Source organism: Nipponia nippon, unplaced genomic scaffold (assembly GCF_047370975.1).
Source record: "Nipponia nippon isolate SJK-2023a ecotype South Korea unplaced genomic scaffold, ASM4737097v1 scaffold_3, whole genome shotgun sequence".
NCBI classification, from domain to species: domain Eukaryota; kingdom Metazoa; phylum Chordata; class Aves; order Pelecaniformes; family Threskiornithidae; genus Nipponia; species Nipponia nippon.
The window spans coordinates 83289054-83314000 of NW_028262347.1; the positions used below are offsets into that span (position 1 = coordinate 83289054).

General features: G+C 44.8%; 1 protein-coding gene across 2 annotated transcripts in view; it reads left to right on the forward strand.

The window, feature by feature from the left end:
* CCND2 (cyclin D2) overlaps positions 1-24947 on the forward strand; it is a 41002-nt gene that overhangs the window by 3988 nt on the left and 12067 nt on the right. For both annotated transcript variants that reach the window (XR_015706622.1, XM_087766591.1), the window contains exons 4-5: positions 2086-2245; positions 13411-13541. Coding sequence is in view for 1 of the 2 variants with exons in the window: in XM_087766591.1 (XP_087622717.1) it covers positions 2086-2245; positions 13411-13541 (291 nt within the window). In the remaining variant the exon portion in view is untranslated. The remainder of the gene's footprint in view (positions 1-2085; positions 2246-13410; positions 13542-24947) is intronic.

Sequence of the window (24947 nt, forward strand, 5' to 3'; positions counted from 1 at the left end):
TGGTGTGGCCGGACAAGGGTGGGTTCCCCTCCTTGCTGAAGCTCGGGGGGTGGGATTTTGCTGTCGGTGGCGTCTAGGAAGGCTCAGGTGCCAGCGGGGAAATGGCTGGTTTTGTATCTTGGAAAGCAGTGGGCTTTTTCCCGTGGCTTTTGCCAACGTGGTTGCCCATAGGTTATCGCCAAGGCAGGTGGTGGGATGAAAATTCAGCTCGCTTAAACACCCCCCTGAGTAAAAGGCCATGTCTGGTACTTCTCCCGGGAGGGCTGGAGACCGATTCGGGCATAGTGAAAGCAGAAACTAAAAGAATCAAAATTATTTAATGGAATAGTTAATACTTGCAAAGCGCTTCGTGGTATAGAGTGCTCGGCGAGCATTTGAGCCTCTCGGTGAGAGGCATATTCAGCCAGATAGCTTTGTTCTCGCAGGTCCTGGTGAACGCGCGTGGCCCGCCGAATCCCAGGAGAATTTCTCCTATGAATCACTGGGTGAAGGCAGTGGGAATCCCCCCCGGGGAGGGGTTGGGAGCTCACGCTGCTGCGGAGTAGAGAGCTTTGCAGTGCAAACGCTGCCATGGCCGTCGCGGGCGTGAGGTGCCCCGCTGGTGGCACGGGCTGCTGGGGGAAGTGCCGCGGTCCCCGCGCGAGGAGACGTGGAACGGCGTGCCTACCTTTTTGTGCCTGCATTTTTGTGCCACGTGGATTTAAGCATGTGCTTTAAGTGCTTCTCTGTATTGAGTCCTCTAGATTAAGTGCTCTTCTGTATCAAAGTCTGTCACGTTAGTAATGTTGGGAAGATCAGTCCTTAGTTGACATAATTGCCATTTTGTTCAAATATTTTATAGGTTTTCTTGAGAAAATAAAAAAACCCATCTAGTTTCTGGGGCCGGTTACATATGTGAACATGAGATATTTTCAAGCTATGGAGGGCTCTGTCATAATCCAGTAGGAATGTCTGTAGGAAAGTAACTTGCTGTTAAAGCGGGCATCTATTCAGAGAAACGACTGCAGAAATGGCATTGTGGGGTCCATGTTTATGGTTTCTCAGCAACGCTGGTTGACGTCTCCTCGGCTGCAAAATTAAAGGACGTTTTTTTTTCGACTTGCCAGCTCTACAAGCTTAGCTGGGGCTCCCCGCCACGCTGGGCTCCATCAGGCTCACGCATCATCAGGACTCAAGAATCAGTGCATGGAATTTAGTTAATAGCTAATAGTTGATGCATGAGACAGAAACGAGTCCAAGGCCTGAGCTTTGTTCACTCTGCGGGGCACTGTAAGGTGCTCGAAACTTATTTTAAATGTTGAAGCATGCACGTCTAGCCCTACTTGAACCCCATGGCTGAATCTGTTGATTAGGTACCATTTCTACGTGTGATGACATCGCAGGGAATGGCCAGTAGTTACATACGCACCCAAGCTTTCGTTTGATTTCACTGGGAGTTTTGGGCGTGCAAAGAATGTGGGAATGGATCCTACATGATTTATTGGCAGATAATTTACACAGGCTACTTCTTGGCTGCGTTACGTGCATTTCCTTTCTGCACAGCCTGTCCTGGAGTAGTTTAAGCACCATCAGATTTATCTGCAGGAGCTTTTAAACACAGTTTTGGGGGAGAATGCCGTCAAGATAAGTTCCCCGGTTTTGACAAAAAGAATGTATATCTGGGTTATTTTTGTGCATGGTTATCCCTAGGGCTTTAAATGGCTATGAAGTAAGGACTATAGCCATTTAAAAGAAGTTACTAGGAAAGGACCACAGTGACCTTGGCAATATCTAATTGCAGGCTAAACTTTCTGGGTGGGCATTCAGCACTGGATACAAAAAAAGTAAAATCTTGGCAGGAGCTGCCAGGTCTCATTATTTTCAGTAGAGCTTGACATTTCCAGTGTTTAAAAAAAAAAAAAAAAGAATAAAAAGAATAAAGTCAACAACTTCAAAGCAGTAGGAGCATACACAAAAAAATGTTTGAGCAAAACCAATTTAGCAGTGATATAATTACAATCAGAGAAATAAGCAAAGTGGGTTTTTTTTCCAGGCTTGCTTATGGCTTTTCTTCTCTTCTGCTCCTCTCCCTGTCCCCTCCTGCAGGAATGGGAGCTGGTGGTGCTGGGGAAGTTGAAGTGGAACCTCGCAGCTGTCACCCCGCACGATTTCATTGAACACATCCTAAGGAAGCTGCCTCTACCGAAAGACAAGTTGCTTTTGATCCGGAAGCATGCACAAACATTCATTGCCCTTTGTGCCACAGGTAGGCCAAGGTGCTCTGGGTGAGCCTGCTGCTTGCTGTGTGGTTGGCAGGGCAGATCAGTCGCTGGTGGTACAAAGGCTTTTCATCCCCTCCATCCTTACGTGATGTGGGAAGAGTGGCTGAAGCCGGTGGGACTGTTTGCAAAGGGCACCGTGAATCAGGCCCTCAAACAGCCTATAAACAGAAGTCTTGCGATCAGGAGCTGTAGTGCAGTTGCAGTCCCCTTCCTATGAACGCGTGCGGTGCTTTTGCAGTGAAGCCAGTAAGACTGGGTCAGGCCATACGATTTTCTGCTTTGCCCGTTCACTAATTTTTTTAAAGGGCCACAGATCGTTTGTAAGGACAGATGTGGGACAGCCAAAATACTAGAAGCTGTTATGGCACATTAGCCCAAAATGCATTGGGCTAATGCATTAAATTAATGTGTTCGTAAAGTTTTCATAACTGGGTGCTGTCCAGATAAAAGGTAAAAATTGTATTTTAACGTGTATGTGGTACTACCACACTACTGAAGCATAGGGAGTGACAATTTAGAAAGTAAAGCTTTTTTTTAAAACATTTGGATTCTTCCTCTAACTTCACTCCAAGAAAGCAGCGAAACTAGTCTGTTTCATAGGGAACCATTACACTCCCCTTTTGTCGTGTGTTCGGCTGAATACAGTTTCTGAGGATTTAGATGGGAATAATTACTTCTGTGGAAGAGAGGCTTTTAATTTATACCTGTCTGCAAAACACTGTTTTTTGTTTGGTGGTGTTTTTTTGCCCCAGTGACTTTTAGAAAACAAGTGTACTCTAATTTTCATCCAAAGGATTAATGGTTAGACCACTTCTTATAAGCTAGACCTGGAACAGATAAACAGCATGCAGTGTTTTCCAGGGTTATTATTAAGTAGTATATGGATCAATGTCTGAATTCACTACAGTTTGACATACCTAGTCCTTTGTGATAGGAACTGTTCTGCCTGCGTGTTTGCAGAGGGGAAGGGAAGACGGGGTGCAACTTTTTTGGTATGAATGTCTGCTGCTATGCCTGCTTCTTGATATTGGAGATGTAGTGACTGCTTTTACAAGGTAGGCCAGTTTTTGCTACCTCAGTCTGTCTGTTTTAGAGAATCTTATATGGCCTGTGTTAGGGTAATTGACTGTTTGGTTACCAAGATGCTCAAGCTTTTCCTTCTTTTCCCACTGCTGCATGATCCTTTTCAGGCAAAAGACCACAGGGCTCAATAGAAAAATTGCTCAGTCTGTAGGATCACTCTTGGTAGTTCATCAGACATTTCTGGACTAATTAGCTTTTTACTTCAGGATTAATTTGTTCCGTCAGTTTTGCCTTCTTTCTCTGCCTTCTTCCCTTACCCAGAATTCATTCACACTACCCTTTTCTTCTGAAAAAGATGGTCTTTCCCACGGACATCTCTCACAACACCATCAGCCATCAACCTGCAACATACTTGGATGTTGTCTTCCAGCCCAACCCAACCCAACCCAACCCAACCCAACCCAACCCAACCCAACCCAACCCAATCTTCCCTCCCTTTTGTTGCTTTCACCTCCTGCAATAGTGTTTTGGGTTGTTTTGTTTTATCCAAAAGAACATTTTCTTGAGTGATGTAGATTTCATTATGATTTAACTTCTCAGATTCTGGTCTGTAATCCTTTGCCCTTGAAGTTTTCCATGTAACCAAAACATTGCAGGACTGTGGGCTATGAAGGAGTTTCCACAGTCCATGGCTTCTTTCCACCCTTTCTCCATGTATTCTTTGATGGCTAGCTCCATGCTTTACTAGTCCATTTACTGAGATCCAAAATAGAATCCCCTTTCCAGCCCTTAGCCCAGTCATGCATTTCTCTCATGTGTTTCCCCTGCGTGATCTGCTTCTCACGTTATATGTCTCCAATGCATGAACCGAAGTCCTTTACGTGGAGTTTAAAGAGGCAACAAGTCAGAGTTTCTTTTCTTGCAAATGAAAGACATAATTGACTGCATACGGAGCTTCCTGAAAGACAGGGCACCATGGTGCTGGCTGTAGATTTTCTTTTCTTCTCATCCCGTTTTCCACAAACCACTGTGTTGGCATTTAATTTTGAGGAGGACCCACAACCCCTTGCAGTTTTGAAAGCAGAGATCTTACCCAAGCCCTCATTCCCAGTTTTCTACCTCATTCCCAGTTTACTAGCAAGCTGCTACCCCCATTTGCATTATAGAAATGTCGTGTCATTACTACTGTTTTTTCTATTCACTGCCACTCTTCTCAAAGTCATTCTTACCCTCCTCGGTGAAGAAAAGCCCCTTCTCATCAGACTTCCTTCCAGATCCAGTTGTCATTTCCTTTTCTTGTCCTATTTGTTGCAGAGCTCTCATCGGCCGCTGTGTTTCTTCTTTCCCTTTCTCCCTCAAAGCTTCTGCTCTCTACCAGCTCGGGTTAAGCCTGGTGTTTCATTTCCCCATTTGCCTTCTTTCAGCAGGATGACCTCCTTTGACACGTGGCTGCCTCTTCCCTTGCTCCCTCCACACATGTTTTTAGCCTGGGTTTGACTCTTTTACCAGACCTGACCTCGCTGGCTGGCTAACGGCTCTGGTCTGGAGCACAGCAATGAATCTCTTTCTGTTTCCATCTCAGTGCAGTTTTCTGTGCTTTCAAGTACTTCTTCTTTAGTGTATCATGCAAAATCTGGCATATTTTGAACTTTTTTCCTCTAGCCCAAGTTCTTCTTCACCGACCGCACCATTTTAGTTTCCCAGCAAAAGCATTATACCAGAAATTCCCATGTTGTCTGCCTTTAGAGCTGGGTATGATCTCGGTCCTGCAGTACTTTGTGTCAGCAAACAGAGAGGGAAGCAGCCATTAACAGTTCTGGATGTTGTGCTGGATGTGTAGGATAACTTTGATACTCATCTCTATTCTCCTTTCTATTTGAACATTATGCAGAAGGAGATGATACTTTGTTCTTCTGTATATTTCTCTCAGTCATGTTTTATCATTTTGGCACTCTGTCTTTATTTTAAGCCCAGTTTCTGAAACAAGCTACATGGACGTAAATCCACAGCCTCTCCCCAGTCCTTGTGGTGATTAATGATTCACAAGAGCATGACTGAAACTGGAACGTATCCCTCTTTGCCCTTGGTCCCCTCTGAATATACAGCTGCTGAGCAAGACAGAACCTTATTCCCTGAATAAAAAGTTTTCTCTTTACTGTGCCCTGTACTTGCAATGCTTTCAGGAGCCTCATTCTCCACCGGAAGGGGCTGAAAGTGGTGGCCGTGCGGACAGGGTACTGTCATTAAGTGAGAGCTTGATCTGTTGGCTGGGAATTGCTCATACGTAGGTCAGCTTTCTTCAAGCTGCCTTGCTTGCTGTGCAGTAAGAGTGTAGATTGATGCGCATTGGCATAGTCTAGTCTGTCATGATGTCATGTGTTTTCTCATCCCGCTGGTGGCTCCCCGTGTAAGTGAAAATCTCCTTCAGGAGTCTTCTGAATTTTAAAGGCACTAAAAGGCTGCACCTGGACCCCTTGTCCTTACAATATAGCTTGGCAAAATTGATGCTTACTGCTTTTTCAGCATGGGAGGATCCTCTTTGTCTGTGAGCCCAATGGAGATCACCCTTCTGCTCTCTGGGGCCCCGTCGCTTTGCCACTCTGACCCCCCCTCCGTCCATTCATTGCTTTGCACCCTTCGTCCCTCCTCTGTCTCTTCACACAGCGCTTCACAGTTTGGAAATGTTTTCTCTGGGGTTGCCTGTTTGCTTGTATGTGCTGTGCTCCAAGCCAGGGAATTGCTCCTGGAGGAGTGGGAAAGGGCACCGGTTACAGAGCTGTGTGCAGAGCAGAAGAGGACCGTGCGTTATTTCCTGGGCTTCAGCATGCCCTTCATTTCTTCTTCTTCCAGGCTGTTCAGAGTCACAGGTGCCCAGCTGCTTCCTTGCATTACGCTCTCTTGTTGGAAGTCATACATGCCACTGTTTTCGTGCAGGATACGCCTTTTTATGTCAGAGCATATAAGGGAATGGGTTTTGGGGGAGGACAGGCTGTGCAAGTCAGGCTTTCAGAAAGAGGAGCTGTGCGTCTCTCAACACAAACTGTAATGGAGAGACTAATCTCAGGAGGAGGTTTTCGGTGTTTGGTTTAAGTGGCATGCAAAACTTGGAAGCAAAAAGCTTTGCAGACTTGCAGAGACAGGAGGCAACTTGTGTCGATCCCTGGACTCAGCCCTTTGCATGGTCTCTTCTGTGCCTTAGCCGAGTCCTATGGCAGGTGAGATGTTCCCATGATGGATACAATGCAGCATCTCATAGACTGGTGGCTTTCAAAGGCTGTGTCTGCAAAGAGGCTAAGAAAGAGGAGGAAAATTTCAGCTTTAAGTCAGTTTTGTACAGTGTGCCAAACCTCTGCCCACTGTCTCTGGGACATTAATCATCTACATTTGAAAGCTGAGAAGGCTTTTTTTTTTAACTTCTGGGCCAAATCCTGGGTCCTTACTCAGACAGAAGTTCTGTGGAAGTCAATGGGGGTGTTGTCTGAGCAAAGACTGCAAGATGAGGCCCATAAACCCTAGTGATCTGGAGGGTAACCACACAGAATGCTTTGGAACACCAAGAGGCAAGTTTGGTCCTCAGGACTCCTGCTGGGCAAGGCTACTATGCATCCTTCTCCTCTCAGCCAATGTGAGAGTTATTGGACTCTGTCCCTACAGAGGGTAAAAGTGTGATGCGAGTTTTAGCTGGGACTTGTTCTTTGCAGAGGGAAAGAAAGAAGTCCACAGAGCCTCATTGTGTGAATGAATCTCTTAGAAAGGAAATACATGTTGCAAAGTGGCAGTGATTGCATGAGTACTTCTTGCATGACAGAAGAAAGAGTAATCCACATGAATTTATTGCCATACAAAAGAAGGCTCTCGCTTGTTCCTGGGAGAGGCAGCTCATATCAGTATATTGAGCTCTCCAGCTACATGAAGCCACAAGAACCACGGAAGCTCCATCAACAAGTAAGCAGGGCCTGGGGAGTGTTTCATATGAGCAGACTCATTCCTTAAGCTGTAGGACCCATCAAATCTGGGAAGATGAGGTGGGAGGAAACAGAGGAAGAGAGACTTTGCTGATACAAGCTGGAGTAATTCCTGTGCTGCTGGATAAGTTGCCCTTCTTCCTACCAGCTGCAGATCTGACCTTTTAATGGTTCAAGCACTAACATAATCCTCATCCTTGGTTAGGCTTCCTTACTGAAGGTGTAGAACAAGTGAAAATAATAAACAGTGCGAACAGTTGTTCAGAAATAGAGTTTATGATCAGCTAATAAGCATGTTGTACTGAGTGCTCATATACTTCACATAGACTGCTCGACATGTTTCCCTATCTCTGCCTCACTTGAATCCTTGTGATGTAGCATTGGCGTTTAGGATACTTTAGACCCATTTGTATAAAGGCCAAATACTTTTTGCCTTACTGTAGCCCAGGAACAGAATTAGGTGTCTGCCCTCCTGCCTACTCAAAGAATAGAAGCGGGTCTGCATACTATTTTACTTGACAGTTTTTTGTTTGGTTGTACTTGGCACTGCCATGCCCTTCTTTGAAGGACTGAAGAGTCATCTGGTTTTGCCTTTGAAAGCAGAAATAGTTAACATCGGGAAGAATTGCTATGTCTTGTAGAAATATGAGAGCAAGAGAAAAAATGGCCAATGCAGTTAAAACCAACTGCATTTGAAAAAAAAGTAGCACGCTGATGCTGGAATTGCATTTGGATCAAAACAGGCAAGACTTAAATTCACTACTTATATTGTTTCCCTTAAACCTTTCTTTTAAACTTACCTAGTAAATATAGATACATGCTTGTCCTCATAGTGAAGTCATTGGCTGGGTGAAGTTTGAGGCTGGGTGAAATTTGACCGTTATATCATTTTATAAACCAATATTGATGACTGTCATGATTGTGTTCTCCTGATGGAGGTAATATTCCTTTTTTTTTTCTTTTTTTTTCCTTCTCTCCCCCCTTCCCCCCCCCCCTCCGTGAGAGCCTTGTCTTCTTCAAGACAGCAGTTTCCAATTCTCCATTTGCAACTCTCAAAATAAACCTCTATCAAATTATAGAGATGAAAACTGGCTGTTAAAAAAACCAACCTGCAGCCAGAGCAGTAACAAGGGTCATTGTAAGAAGGTAGATTTCCCACCTGGCTTTGGCACACTGAGCACGTTCAGCCTGGATATTTGTCAGTCCTCTTTTCCTTCCGGCAGTTTTCATTTATTGGCCGCAAGTTAGGGCTTCCCCTTGCAGGACCTCTCTGGGTTCCTGCCTCCAGTTCCCTCCTGCTTTAGACTGACTGTCAACCTCGCATTTTCCTGGCTCAGAGGTAGTGAAGTCCACTGGATCAGGAGAGAGCCAGCAAAAAAGCTCGGCCGCAGTGCGCAGGGTCCTAGAACCTGACCATAGGTTACGTGTGCCGTGCGGGCAGAAAAACGTCCTGGGCATGTGCATACGTTCATGCCCTGGCTGTCAGCGTGAGCTCCAGTCTGAAAGCAGGGCGCGGATTCAGGGTACCCTGAATTTGCTTGATGACTCTGGCTGGCTGGTCCAGAGGTGGCTGTGTTTCAAAGGGCACTATTTCTTTTATCGGCTTTTTTTATTTCCAGCACTGAAGTCACTGGGGTTGTGCAAGGTTCGTCCCTTGTTTTTAAGGTCCTTTAGGGAAAAGTTGATACAAAAATGGGGGTAGGACAATTTCTGGTGTTCATTGCCTGGGAATAGAAGGTGAAACAAGTCCTGCTTTCTGACTACCCAGTTCTTCCCTTGAATCATAGAACCATAGAATGGTTAAGGTTGGAAAAGACCTCTGAGATCATCAAGTCCAAAGTGCTCTTGTGCTCAGATTCTCCTAGACTACACGTTGTTGCACTACTCCTCTGACTTTCTGCGAGACTCTTTTGTACTTTACAGTGGAATTGCGTAAATCACAACAAAGTTAGAGGCAGAGCTGTGTCTTCAGTGCAGGCTCTGGGTGCCCATTAACCAAGGCTGCACATAGGTCCGAAAGAAGGATTTAGCCCATAGCCTTGCTTCAGGTGTCCAGTAAGAAGTGATTTTTGTAAGATTTCCTCTGTAATTCGGGGCTCATCATCTCCAACAAGAGTTTAAAGTAAAAGTATATGTTTCAGGTTTAAATGTTTAAGTCCTCTCTCTCCCCCTTTTATTTATTTATTTATTTTTTTTTTAAATCCCAGGGCAAGCTTTTGACTTCATGCTGGGGGCAGTTTTACCTGGGTGAAAACTGAGCAAGGATGGCAGGACTTGGCTTGTTATCACGGGGGAAGCAGGGATAGAGGTTTATAGTTGAAAATAACATGTAGAAAGCTTGTTTTGAATTTCTTGATGGAATGTAAGGGACTCAAGGGGGGTTCTGCATCTCCTCAGATACGGTACTTAATATTTATGCTTTCATTGCACCTTGACAAACATTTCACGTAGTTATTGCTTTGCTTGAATATGGAAATATGTTAATGACGGCCTTTATTCCGCTGCCTGCTCTTTTCCTCAGCCTTTCTATTCAACCCTCTAGGTGGCCCAGCACAATGTGGCTTCTTTTCTTTCAATGAGCTCTTTCCACACTAATAGGGTCCAGGGTGATGTGGAGAACCATGTGCACAAAATTGGTGCACCACCCCCCATCCCTTTGTGGGTATGTCAGGTTAAATTCATATCAGCAGGAGGGTCACTGCCATGATTTTCAATAGCGCGAGATGAGGTGATGACTTCAGACAATGGCGCCACACTCTCCAGTTGGAGACACTTGCCTCACCAGTTGCAGTAGTTAATTAATATGCTAAAAATAGAAGCCAGTGATACAAATCGCTGCCTGTTGTACAACAAAGACTGGGCATGTGTAGCTTTGATAGCCAAGTTTATGGTGCTTGTTATGGAGGGAAGTTAGTTTAGAGCTAGAGGCAATGTAAGACTTTCTGGATGCTGAGCTTTAGTCACTCTGGGCCTCTGGCCATTCGCTCGCTGTCTCATTTGCATTATGAATGACATTAAGGGAACTAACAAGGTTATTGGGCATAGAAATGTTCTCATGTGACCCCACGTGGAAGCAGACCTACAGCAGTGCTAGTTGGCAGGGGCACTGTGGCTCTTTATTCAGCTTCCTAGGAAGACGGTTTCTGGGAGTAGATATAAAATCAACCACGAGAAAACCGGCATTTGGATAATGTGGAGGTCCTGATGCAAGCCCCTAGGAGGCAAGGAAGTTCAGAGGGCAGGCTGGAGCTGTGTCCTTCACTCAGCCTGCTGTGCCTGGCCGGTGCTGAGCGTTGAGTGCAAGACATGGGAGCTCCCTGTTGCTTGGGTCTCCCCACCAGCTGCCTGGGGCTGGGTGAAACTGTTCTGTGGGGGTTCAGTGACCACGCTTGAGGGTGTGGGTCCATCCGGGACCTCCGAGTGGGTCTGTTTCTCCCTGCTGCTGGCTCAAATGATGGGTGGGAGGGGGTGGGTTTTCATTCTTACCCACTGCCTCGTAGCTTCCATAGGGACTGTCCAAACACCGGTAGAGTTTGAGAGGTTTTGCGTCATCTTTTTACTACATCTTCCCTGAAACTTGAGACAAGGAGGGGTAAATTGTGGAAAGTCCATTGCCACCCGTAGTTCCCATGGTTCCCATGCATAACTGGGAGACGGTTCGGTAAGTCCAAAGATCTAAATGCAGGAGTCGCATCCCAACTTAGGGCCACGTTGACTAAGTGCAACCTCATTCACACCAATGCAAGCACACAGGATTCGCAAACCCAAGCAAATGCGGCATGTACAAGAGGAGAAACAGACCTGTGGAGATGTAGTCTGCTTTAATTTATCCCTTTTCTAAAGAAATTAGTGGGTTTGCTGATGAATCGCTCTGTGTAGATGACAGCAGATTTGGGGGGACGCTAGGTCTCTTCCATAAATGTTTGAACATTTTTAAATTTTATAGACATTGGTTATTTGCTCCATGGACCAGGAGGACACTCTGGACAGTCACGCAAGCACATAAACATTTATGACCTTTATAAAAACCTCTTGTTATTGGAGTCATTTAACCATTCCTGTTTTTCATATTGGACTTTGTAAACTGGTTGCCCATTGGACTTTTTAAACTGGTGGCCCACTGATCATACTTCTTCCGTGGAGCTGCTAGCTACCAGATCAACCCACAGGAATGAGCTACTGCAACAGTCACCCAGACCCAAGTCCTGGGCCCCCCATCAGTAGCAGTGAGTAAGAAGAGAGGCAAAATGGCATAAAATGAGGGCTTAAAATCCCACTGTATTTATGGCCTGCTCTGAAGGTCTGGCCTGATGATATGTGCAACCACAGGCACTGGGGAGAGGGCAGGCTCTGTGGGGGGTGCATGTGCTGTGTGTCAGGTAGCTTTATCGATTTTCCCTGGTCATCCATTCACAGGCTGGATGGGGCTAGCCCTTGCATGTGTGTGGTAAATGGGAAGGCGATTTTGATCATGAAAGTGCAATTCCCGTTGCCTCGACATGTGCTGAGATCAGCATCCTCAGGGCTGTATCCCACACTGATAAGTAGGAGTCAAGGCTCTCCTGTTGACTCACCCATAGTGGGGGCAATACAACTTAATTTCCACGATGATCAGCTTTTCTATGTACAGTGGGTTCTTACTATTACAGTAGTGCATAGTTATTATTTTTATAGTAATGGCAGTCCATATTCATTGCTTCTGTTGGTGGGAATTTGCTCCTTCAGCAGTGTTTGTCAGAGTGTGATGTCGGCTGAGCTCTCCTGGTAGGAAGGAGAGTGAACTTCAGCAGTGTGCAATGGTGGGCTTGCAGGCGGTCATCTCCTGGTGGCTTTGTGAGACAGGTAAATCCATGTCAGGGTTTCAGTTCCTCCTTTTCTATCCCCACTTCTAACATCCCCCCTCCAGTCCGTCTGGATGAATGCTATGACCCAAGTCCCAGCCTTAACTGACTGCTTCGTTCCTCATGGGTCCCAGGGACGTATTCCAGCCTGGAGAAGAACATGCTGTCTCCACAGCTATTGCAGTATGCACCAGCTCAGAGTCTGGGAGGCTGAGAACAACTCTCCATGTGTCTAAAATTTGAGTGGTTACGCAGACATAACAGGGTTACAGAATTTATGCTAGCCAAACAGAGAGGACTTGGGATCTGCCCTTAACAGAAGGGCAGTTTTCTGTAACAATCTGTTTCTATAAATAGACCGAATATATTGATTGTGGTTTATTTCATATTAAGTATTACTTGGGATTCCTTTTTCTTCTTCTCCAGTCACCCCAACTGAAAACTGGTAGAGAAGGGTTTGTTAATGAGTTATTGTTGTACCAAACAACTTGCAAACCAAGTTTCATTTTAGGAAGATAGCAGTAACCAAAAAAAGCTCCTGGAAATGGTATTTAGTAAGACCTGCTGATAAGCCAGTGCCTGTGACAGTATCATAAACCATAAAATGGCCTTATAAAGGTAACGAGAACATTTAGTTTAATTTTCATTTCTCTCCTGATCTCCACAGATGTGTGAGAGGAAATTTTGAAATGTATTTTCAACTTGTTTATTAAGAAATAGTAGTAATGACAAATGTGATCTTTGTTTTTTCTTTGATTACATAGCTGTGGGCTGTAAGTGTTCTTACTTCCTAATTGCAAAGGTGGTAAAGATGAATTGTTAATTAAAATCTCTTTCCTGGACAGGTCTTTAAACGCTTGAGTTAATTAAGTCTTTAAAAATTGACGTGACTAAAAATCTCAGTTTGGTCCTTTGTGATACCGTGTTCCAGTTAGTTTTCCGGTTATAGAGAGAGCTCTAATGTGACCGAGACCCAAATTTCTGACATAAATTACAGAAAGCCTCCTTCTTCTTTTTCCTTTTCTTTAAAACTAAGGAAAGACTATTAAAAATTGTCCAGGTTTACTTTATGCATCAGTGAGAATAAAAGACCGAACCGCATTTCCATTTTAATTTGCAGATCTGTTACCCCTCCTTTGACTGCTTGTGATGAGCAGTGTGACTAATGAGCTCTGCTGGACCAAAAAGGGTGGCACTTTTCCCTTTCTTCTGCTTCCCCGTTTTTTATTCTTGGGTGTGGTTTTTTTGTGTTGCTTGCCTCTGATGTTTTGCAGCTTTTCTGGTCTGCGCTTGGACTAATTCCCAGATCTGTTCTTGCAGATTTTAACTTTGCCATGTACCCACCGTCAATGATAGCAACTGGAAGTGTGGGAGCAGCCATCTGTGGCCTTCAGCTTGATGACGGGGACAGCCTCACGGACCTCCTGGCCAAGATCACAAACACAGATGTGGTGAGTGTCCCACATTCCTCTTCTCCTTTCACTTCTGAGGATGCGGTGGAGAACCAGGCCATCAAACCTGGCCTGATCCTGAAAGCTCAGTGGAGCAAAGGATGGGGGTGCTCCTGGAGCAAGCAGTTTGCAGGCGTGGACCTGGCACCTTGGTTGCAGTGCTTCGGATGTCCAAAGCTCCTTGGCCTCCCGGGATCATTTTTCATTCGTGCTTTGTTCAGCAGCTTGGTGGGTGGAGCCTCCTCTGCCTGCCCTGGCTGATGGTCAGACTTGTTATAGGGGGGAGCCACCTTGGGTACCACCCCGGGCAATGGGGCGAGCAGGCAGACAGCATCCCCTGGGGCATAGGGTAAACCGGTACGTGCGCCGGTCCTGTGTTCGCAACCTTGAAACTGTTCTTCTTGCCCTCATCGAGGTATCATTTAAAAATCCTTAAGGGAAGTGAATAATGAGCTAATCCTCCGGCACTGGCACAATGTGAGGCAGGTGGGACCCAGGCTGTCTGAGTTTTTGTCTGCAACTTCACTAAGCTCGCCCCATGAAGGGCATTTCTTGGCTTGTCAGAAGGTCCTGTCATCAGCAGGAGAGGTGAATCTGGTGGCAGTTCAGTGGTGCTCAAACTCACTCAAAAGTGAGTTTGCTGGTCTGGGGTTGGCTTCTAGTGATGACATCAGAAAAACCCAAACCTGACAGCTCTGCTTGGCAGTCTCAGCAGAAAGCTGGGAGGCCTGAAGGGAGCACTCAAGAGTGCCTTCCCCGAGGGGTGGTGCCTCTCCTGCCGTGCCCCCCCCGTGTTGGTGGGACACTGTGGGGAGAGCTTAGGCTCCTGCACATCCAAACTGCTTGGTCTGTGGATAAACAGGAGTTTCATAGCTTCCGAAGCTGGCATGTTTTGCTGTGATGAAATTCACTCAAAAGGAAAGAAAATGAGTGAGGCTTTCTGAAATGCAGGCCACTAATAAGGTAATGCTTTTTTTTACCATAAAAGTATCAGTTTCCAATGCATCGTCCTTAACATGTGCTAACTATAAAACTTTTTATTGCTTTTACTTTGCAGAGTAAATACACTGTGCAATAATTAGATCTGTGATAACATTGTCAAGAGAAGGTTTGTTTTTTCCAACAAATATTCTGCATTTTCGTTAAAAAGGAATAGTCCAGTTTAACAAAAAGGGAAGAATTTCACTATTTCTTTTTTTCTTTCAATCAGATTGAGCCTAATTTTCAAGTGCAGTTCTGGGGCTTCCCATTTCTTTTGATTGGAACTGGGTTTTGCACAGAGAAAGGAACATTTCCAATTCTGAATGCTTATAATTTAAATCAAGTAGCTGCAGAAATTTAATATAGACTGATTTCAGCGTAAATGAAAATTTTAACACAGGTAATTGCTCTTTCGTGTCTGCTTTACAAGTATGGAGAAACAAAGTGGTGATACGTTACAGTAAGCAGCAGGAGCGTGCAAGAAGAATCCTATGTAACAATTCAGACTGCATGGTCTGGTGCAAGTAATGCACAAAGCTCATTTGTACATTTAGACTGGGCAAATCCATTAAGTTTACTTCATTTATGTGGATAAGAAGAATTATCCGTTATCGGTACTGATATTGGTAGTTACTGGCAGAATGAAATTTTCTCCCTGGATGTTTGTCTGATGGGATGTAACACAATAACTTTTGGATGCTGCATCCAGCAAATGTCTGGGAGGACTCTTAAGACAAGTGAGCAGATGTGAGAGGGACATTAGAAAACCAGGCAGAGAAAGACAAGGATTTAGGGAGAGACTGACATGTTGTTAGCAAAGGTGCTGTCTTCAGCCAAGACTGTGAGTATCCACAGAATAAGGAAAGTGGTTGGTGCTAGCCCCTAAGAGCTTCTTGTACAACTCCATGGAGTGTCTGAAAGGCTGATGCCCCTCTGCTGTGATTTTCCTTGTTGTATGACAATGCTGGGTGAAGTTGTTACTGCTTGGCTCCTGCTTGTTTTCATGCTTGTTTTTTGCTGATGTATGCCCACACAGCTGCTCATATCCTTGTGTTTCAAACCCCACCCTGGAACTAATCCAGCTTAAAGAAATGGGGGGAAGGACCACTTGTTGTTGTTTCGGAGCTGGGGGGTCAGGGGGCTTGCTTGGTTTGTAAACCGGATCAGTTAACTGATAGATTTCCAAGATCAGCCTCACAAACAGCTGGGAGAGCTGAGCACAGTGGCACAGGGCAGGACCATAGGAAGAGATGGGGATGAGAGGAATTTCTGTAACCATCATTGTCTGTGAACTTCTTGTGCTACAGCTATAGAAATTACAGCCTGACGGACTGGCTTGGTGATTGGCAGGACAAGGATAATGATGAGAGTGAGGGAATGGCAGTGTGAGGTGAGGAATGGAAACACAAATAGCCCTTACGGTGGCAGGGGAGGGCCAGGGAGGCATGTAGAATGAAGGAGAAGAGAGTAAATGTAAAGTTTAGGGGGAGTCTCACAAGCTTGGCACCTGCTTCTGCTGCTGTGAAGCAGAACAGAGCACATCGCAGCCTGCAGAAATCCCTGCGTAGTCCTTTGGAAGTCTTCTTTGAAGGCAGAAGCAAGTGGTGCTCAGGTACCACCAAAATCCAGACCTAGAACAGATAGCCTCAGCAGAGCTCATTGCTTTGTTCCTGTGCCATCTGATTAACGATGCAGTCTTCCATCACTAGACCATGTTCCCCATTTTGGTAAGCTCCAGATAAACTTCTGATGTTGTTTCCACAGTATTTTGGCACTTGTCAGAAGGGAGATGCCAAGGTAGCCCTTGGTGGTGTATTTGTATTTGAGGTGTTCGCTGGGTTTTGATCAACTGTTGAGTAGCTGGGTTCTGTCTTTCTGGAGATGCCAGGGAGTTGCTCAGGGCAGTTCTTCATTTCCTCTAAGAGTTTCTCTGTGCAGTCACAAGGATCTTTTCCTTTCTTGCTCTTTTTCAGCATGGTCTGGGTTGCAGTGATAGCATGCTGCTGACAATACTCAGCTCTTAGGTGAGGGCAAGCGAGCTCAACACATGGGCCACAAGGACTACGTCATTGGGACCTTGCAAGATACCTAGCTGTGCCTTGATTCCCTGGTCACAGGGAAGAGGATTTCCCTTCCTCACCCTTCATTTTTGCCAGCAAAGAGATTTTGAGTATCCCTTTCTGATGCAGGCCTTGCCTCAGTAGTCTGTTCCTTAGACGCCTTCATGTTCAGAGGGTCATGTTCAGAGGGTCATGTTCAGAGGGTCCCGCAAGGCTAGATGCTTGCAAAGCTGCTCCTCACAGGGGGAATTACACCCATGGGTTTTCCTGCTGCACCTCTCTGTGTGTTTCTTTCTGGTTGCTGGCTGGTGCCTTGCTGCTTCACCTGTGAAACTCTGTTTGAATCGGGATCCCAGCTGACTCTTCCCATGCTCAGTCTGCATGCTGGGGATGTTTGTGAAGGCTTGTAGGGACAGAAGAAAAGTCACAGTTGGGTGTCTTTCTGGTGGAATTTTCTTTCTTCTTGGTCTGGTAGAGCCCACGTTAATTAACTCTGAGCATGTCGCGAGCATATTGTGCACAACCACATTTAAGGGGGAATATGTGGCTTTTTTTGCTCTCTTGGGAGTTTTTTTGGATTCTCTTAATTTGATGTTTACTGATACACACTTAAAGCTCCTGTTCTTTATTATAGGAGATATTTGAAGCTTTCTCAGGCATCCCAATGATTCTTAATGTAAGGCCCTTTTGCAGCATCTTGTGGATTGGACAAACTTGTATCTCTTGTGCTGAATTTTTCTATCCTGATTGTTTCAGTCTGAAAGAAAATACCTGCCAAAACAGCTTAGTAGTTCTTAAGTAGTCAGAAGAAAAAAAGATGTTGTTTTTTGCATTGAAAATTTCTTTACACCTTCTCTTTGAAATTCAGCAGATCGGTTTTTGTCAGAAATGTGCTTTTTCCCATCCTGGTGAAAATATTCTCAAATTTGGCTGAGTATATATGCCTTTGGGGGGGGTGGGGGTGGAAATCACTCTTCCCAAATAACAAAGAACTCTTAACATTTTACTGGTCACATCCTTTCCAAGAGTCTGTCGGCACTGGGTAGAGACGAGCTTTCTTCCCTTTGCTCCTGGTCTCAGCCCACAGCAGCACAGACTGCTAAGGAGAGTCTCACTCGCCCCCCGAGTCAGGGCACACTTGGGACAAAAGGAGCTTCTGGATAACTTAATCACTAAAAGATTTAAGTCTTTGCAGAAGTTAGAGGTGCTGTCGTTTTTCAAGCTGTTTCTGTTGTGGCAGAGGTGGCCTTATCTTAAAGTCTGCCTCCTGCAAGCTTTGAAGTCTCAGCCCAGCCAAAGGTGACCAGAATTTTTAACTTGGGCAAGATAGTGTATTTTTCATTAGCCAGATATTTAGAAATGGGAGAAATATTTCGGTAGAAACTTTCTCCATGACTTTTGCATTGGAAAAATGCATAAGGGCCCAGGGCTGGAAAACTTCATCCCACATCTTAAAGCTTGAGAGAGAGATAAGCAGCTGAAAACAGGGTCTCAGAGAAGTATTGGGCAATCTTAGTGATAGGTAGTAATACCAGCCTCATCTGTAAAATGTATTGTTGAAAAAATGTACTGGCTAGATTGTGTAAGAGTTAGCCCAAGGCTGTGTTAATGAAGAGTAAAGACAATTGTAATGTATTATGCTCTGGGACTTAATTGAAGTTGAATGAACAGCTTCAGTTCTCTCACTTCCTAATTTCTGATGCCTGAGAGCTCTTCCTGCAGCAACACAATTAATTCATCATCACTGTGTGAATGATTTTGTTTTCAAAGGGGAGGTTAGGGAAGAGGAAGAAACGAGAGCTCCTAGGCTTCAGGAGCATCACGCGGTAGAAAAGCGAGGGAACTCACAGAAGTTACAGTTCTGCAGAGGAAAAACTTTTTGCCTCCCCTCCGCGCCTCCTGGTAGCCCATAGGAAATGTCAGAGAGCTGGGGGGAGAGGTCTTCCTGACCAGAGGGTCCCAGGACCTTCCTGCTTCTCTTTATTTTGGTGTGTGTGATTGCTTAGCATGGAAACAGATGATGGGACTTCCTCATTAGCTTTCCAAAAAGTGTCACTGTCTGAGGTGAAGCGTGAAAAATTTCGCCTTCAAAGTTGCAAGCGTATGAAAATAGAGAATGATAATGAAATCCTGATGCAACTTAACTGCAAAGAGCTTTTCTGAACTTTTACTGCTTTATAATGATAATTTGAGGGTGATATCTGTTTGCTAGCAAATAGCAGCATAAACCAAGAGGCTGAAGTCAATGGAGTTACTTTAGATTTACACTGGTGTAACCGAGACGGGAGTTTGGCATTTAGAGCTATAATGTTTTTAATGGATGTTTCATTAAGAATTAGACCAAAAATATGTTATTAATAAACACCATTTAATTTAGAATCCAGCTGTTGGGTAAGCAAACAATGAACACATGAGTGTTTCTTTCAAAAACACATTGGTGTCGGCTCTCCTTGTTTAAATCCAAAGCAGTGCTCCAGACTTAGATGAGATAGATAGTACAAGGCATCATGTCAGTGTCATTCTAGGGATAACAGTTATTTCTTATAAATAGCTGCCCCACACCATTTGGTGAAGGTTGAATCGCAGTTTGAAGAGACGGTGACTATGAGGCCATGCAAACCTTGGTTTCATTACTCCTTCCACCTACCAAAATAAACACCAGGGAGCTACTCCTGGAGAAGCTGAGAAGCTCAGCAGCCTTATGGGTAGCGAAAGTAGCTCTGCATGGTGTATCTGAATTGCCTTTTCTGATCATTATTGTCCCAAAGCGTCAGTAAGAGCTAGTCGCACACAGCTTCACGCAGCTCTGCAGGATGGGGATTACATGTTCTGATCTGTTTTGCTGCCAGAAAGTGGGAACATTTCCTTTGCTGTTTCTTGAAGAGGCGAGGAGAGGCCGGTGGGCAAAGAGTTAACAGACCTACTCACAGGAAGCGCACTGAGCTCCCTGTGCATCTCTTGGTGGGTCATTGCAATGGAAAAATAAACAACTCGGGAAGTCAAGAATTTCCATAGCATCCCAGACCAGCACTCCAGTGCACGCAGTATCCTGTCTCTGGTGGAGCCAGATGCTTCAGAGGAGGATACGAGCATCCCTGCTGTGTACAATTACGGGATGTGAGGAAGGATAGCTGAATGGGTAAGGCACGTTTTAAGACCTTGCAATCAATATTCTGCTTTGCCACAGACCTGCCTTGGGCAAATCTCTCTCCTCACCTCATGGAAGAGCAGCCATCAGTTCAGTGTATCAGCTCGCTAGCCATGGGTCTGGAAGCCACCTCTCTGGCCATTCCTGGCAGCGTTCTCACAAATCATGTGCAAGGGTGTTCATGCCCTGGCCTGGTTACTGCTTGCATCTCCCTTGAGGCTGTCCTGAGCCCTTCCATTCTCTGGTACCCCAGATCTCCTTGTGGAGAAGAAATGCATTAAGGTTTCTGAGGAGCTCAAGAAACTACTGCAGGGGTAGGTAGATGAGGTCTTCACCTGTTACAGAGCACCTTGGACGAGAATTTTGTAGGCTAAAGTCAGTGAGAATTAGGCACACAACTAAGTTCTAAAGATAACTCTACTTTGAACAGAAGGTTGCATTAAGTGACCTCCAGAGGACCCTTCCAGCCTCTTTCTATGAGGCTGAGTGCACTGAAACGTAGAAACGATTATCTCATATTAAAAATGCCTTCAGGCATACATCATAGACAAAAGCTGGCAAGGTTAGATCCCAAATTAAGCTGGTTAGTAGCTGTTTGTGTAAGAAACTCTGTAGCACCATAGCTGCCAGAAGGGCTGGCCAGCTTCGCTCTGTGCCATAATGAGGGTTACATGCGCACATTAGGAGCATCTTCTTCCTAGAGCTCAGCTCTCAAGGTTGCATCTGGATGACAAAAGGAGTTGCCCTCCTCAGCATCAGCAGCAAGGGAAGGGTTTTCAGGCAGAGCCAACATGTGGGTTTGCACATGGGCACAAGGCCCTTCTAAAAGTCTGTTCCCAGATGGGAATTGGTGTGTACTGAGTGGTTTTGAAAATCCAAAGCATATTTAAGGGCCCGAGGTAGAAAGAAAAAAGGAACCAAGCTTTTCTTAGTCTTGTCGAAATAGCTGGCTGTGAGCCCTTGAAAATGTGGAGTCGGGCTGTTCTGAAGACTGGATCCATAATAAATGGCATTTAAAATATCTCCACTTAAATGTGCTGCATATGCCAGTGCTGGGATTTTTTTTCCCCAAGGTCTGAAGAGTCCCTTCATAAAGATCCCTGCAAATTTCTGCACAGAAACGACACTGAGAACCACCATGCTCAAGAATTCAGTTTCTGTTGAGCCGCAGTATAGAATAATGGAAATCTGTCTTGAATGGATAGCATTTGAACATTGTCCCTATAGCACATACACCATTTATCCCCTCCTTTGTAGTGTTCAGGGCCTGTGGTTTTGGAACCAAGTAACAGGACTCGCTGTATCTTATCCTGCCTTATTTGTTGCAGACCACATTTTGTATGCAAGGAAACAACAGACAAAATAGCCTCCAAAAGAAAGGAAGAATGAGATAGTTTCCTAAGTTGTCTTTGCCTGAGTTGGCAGCTGCTCTGCTTCATTCAGCTTTTTGTTCCCCAGTGAGTGCTGTGCGTGTGTAGCAACAATGGGGTGATGCAGTTACACCGCGGGCTCATGGCGGAGTTCCGTCAGATCCATTCATAAATACAGCCTCAGCCGGCGTGCCGAGGAAGCCAGGCCCCCCGAGGAACCGGCTCCGCAGCCCAAGCATCGCCGCCGGAGGAGCTCACGGGCCGGCTATAGATAGTCTGGTCGGAGACTTGCCCCTGGCCTCTGGCAGGGAATCCTTTCTTGGCTCATACAGCTTTGTATAACGCAGGTGGGTTGTCACAGCTTTTTTAAAATCCCCCTTTTCAATATACGCTCGTGGCATTTATTACAGCAGGGTAAATTCGCAGCTTTTCACAGTTGCAAAGTATACCTGTTAGACAGAGATTATCAACTTGAAATCCCAAGTCACATTAAGCAGGGAATATAATTTCAGGCATGGCATCTGCCCCTGGATCACCCTGCCAGTGTTTTGGCTTTACTCTCACTTTTTCCAGTTCTGAAAACATTGTTCGCTCCTGTTGCTATGAGAAATACCCACACAAGCAACAGGAAACCAGCAAACTGACTGTTGAAGCAAACAGTGGAACTGAATCTAGAAAGTACACTGTTGAAAGTGCTGAAAAGACCGAAAAATTGCAGAGAAAAATGTGCCATCTTTCAGATGCTTCATGTTAGTCATCTTGTATGTTGCATTATTATGATAATGTAGCAATAGTAAGTGGAGAAATTCTGGCATAGATGAGATTTTTTATTCTTTTTAAGTGAGATGTCCTCGTTAGTCTGCATGAAATGCCCTTTGGAACAGCAAATTACTATTTTCTGTACTTGCAGATGGAAAAACAGAGACATAGACACTTATCTGTAATTGATGCTCTTTGTTACAGTAGCAAAAATAGACACATTTAGGAGGGAAAATATTTCTGTTTTTAAACTGCGTCCATTAGATGTGAGATCACTGAGATACAGTAAGTGTGGTAAATGGGCATGATATTCCCACAGCAGCTTTTCAGGCTCTTGTTTTGGAGAACGTCGGCGAGCTAAAGGCCAGTGCTCAGCACACGAAGGCCCCACTTTGGGAAGGAATCCCTGTTTATGTCAACAATGAAGCATGTGCTTTGGAGAGGTTTGAATTGGGGCCTAAATGTGAACCAGCGGAGGAATGCAGCCGTCTTTTGTATTTGGTAGTACAGATGACACTTTCCTCACTGGAATTTATGTATATCTCAGCTCTTTAATGCATGTCTGATTGCTGCTTTCTTAGATTATCCAAGCAATGCATACATGACCAGTGAACAGTACTGTCACTTCAAATATCTCCAGCATCCTTTCCATTTATCATACCAGGTTCCGCACCTAAAAAAAGTCCTTTTCTGGTTTCCCTTTTGCAATTAGTTTTAAGAAAGAGGAAGAAATTGAGGGCGTTAACAGTTATTTGTGAAGTAATTAATGTATATGTGGAAAACCAACTGCCCTTTAACACAAAAATGCCAGAAGGCTTTTGCAGCGTTCCCAGCTTTGGGACTTTGAGTACTCGGCAAAACACCCGGGGTTTGGATCCAGGCTCCTAAATCTGGTCAGGAAACGCAGGAGCATCAAGAAGTATCCGGTAGAGTTATAGCTCAGTATGTTGCATCGTTTGTATGCATATGTTATATATAACAACAGCCCTAGTGTTACTCTTCTGCTGCTGCTTGTAAAGAGAGTAGGGTTGCGATTTGGCTTTTGAAAGCCCTTGAGCAATGACCTGCTCAATCACTGAGCGGGATTGTCCACAGCCTTGGCGTTGCAAAGGATTTCATGACCCTACCTTGCCGTTGGCCTGAGCTCGGTGCAGCTTGGGCTGTGGTAGTGACGGCGGGCATGCCGATCCCTGGCGACTTCCCTGGGGTTACCGAGGTGTGCTCTTGGCAGCTGGATGTCCATATGTCACAAGTAGGGTTCTGAGATACGGTGTCGCTTCTCTTCAGTCACTTTTCACTGGTCTCATCAAAGCTGTTTAACTGACTCAGGCTTTGGCTTATTTATTTTTTTATTTGCCTTATTTATTGTGTGGTTGTTGGTGCACAACACCTCACCATAAAGCTAAGATCTTGTCAAGAGTTAAGCGAATATTTAAATTTAACAGAATTAAAATGGGACCTTGTTAAACAGTAGTTTTGCAGTCTTTGGTTTCTTCCTTAAATGCTGCCATAACACATTTTCTCTGGACACTGGTATTCCCAAATGAGTACCATCTTGGATGGGCAGAAGCTGGGTGGCGGCAAGGCTCAGACCAGTTTCCATGTACCCAGATGTTTCCCTAAATTTAGTTTTTGATAAACAAACAAACATTAGGAGGCTTCCTGGGGTAAGCTTTTTTATTTCTTCTCCCAGGCAAGACCAAAACTGAGATGCAAAAGGGGAATCTAAAAATCATGATACAAAAAGCGCTGTGTCCTGAGGCACTGTGGAAGAGACCAGAGCTAAGTTCATCACTTCTGCACGGCATGCCTCCCTGTCTGCCGGAGTCAATGAGCGGCAAAGCTGCGGCGGTCGCTGGCACAAGGAGCGCACAGTTTGGCAGACCTGGGTGTTACGTGACCAGCGTGGATCCGTGGGTGCGCCATCATTTCTCGGCCCTGCCTGGCTATGAAATGAATTTGGTGGTTTAAATCTGTTTTAGAGTAGTTGTCATCGTGGGAGTAGGTGCAATAAATGCACAGCCACAGTCCCCTTATGGTCACAGAAGCTCTGGATTGATTCAAAATGGAGAAGGAGAGAAAAGATGCGTGGCTGAAATAGTTTACCTTCTTGTGCTAGCCCTCCACTATTGGCATTTGAGAGGAGTGATCTTTTTCTTTGTGGAGAAGGTGGTGTACTGCTACTCAGTTGCTGCGGGATCTGATTCAGAGACCATTGCCATCCCAAAGGTACCATCTATCAGCTTCGGATTGGATGGGGTGCCAAGGAAGACTTGAAAATGGCTAGATCAAATCTATGGCAGAAACCCAAGCCAAGTTACTAAAACAGCTATAAAATGTCTTTTCAATACCCTCCCTTTTTTTTCTTTCTTTTTTTTGTTTTTTTTTTTTTTTTAATTTATCAGTCCGGTCATGATCTTGCAAGATGGAGAAGATGTCTTGCACCTGTTTAACTCAATAAAACTAGGGCAACAGGCTGTGTGAGTCACGATGACATAGTCCTGGAGCTTCAGTCAGGACTGAAAATCCCAGTAATTACCAGTGCAAAGCTGTTCGTTGAGTTGAGTGGGATGCCTCCCCTAATAGCTTGCCAATGCACTATAAACATCAGTTTAAAACTGGAAGCTGGGGGGCAGTATAGGGCATATATATTGTAAAGGTGGTGAAAAGTTCAAGAAAATGAATTATCTATAATATTCTGCAGGATCTTTCCTACTGCTTGTGCTTTCTTTCAAGACTGTCATGAATGGAAACTGAAATCCTCAAGTATTATTGACTCGAATAAGTAGATCCTGCCATAGCGCTGCTGGTTCCTCCTTCCAGTCGTTTTCACTGCCAGCATTTCCATCACAGCCACGAGGGTACTCCTCATCAGACACAGAAAAGCATTTTTTTTCCTTCAAATGCATTTCAAGTGTGCTAGTAAAATCACCCAGGGATAAAAAAGTTTCAGAAAAAAAAAAAGAAACCCAAAAGTTAATTGCCTTTTTAGTTCTGTACATGCTGAAGTAAAAATAAAACTATGGAATGGAAAGTACCTGAACTATTTTAATCATTAAAACTACTAGACCATATAGAAGAATGGGGA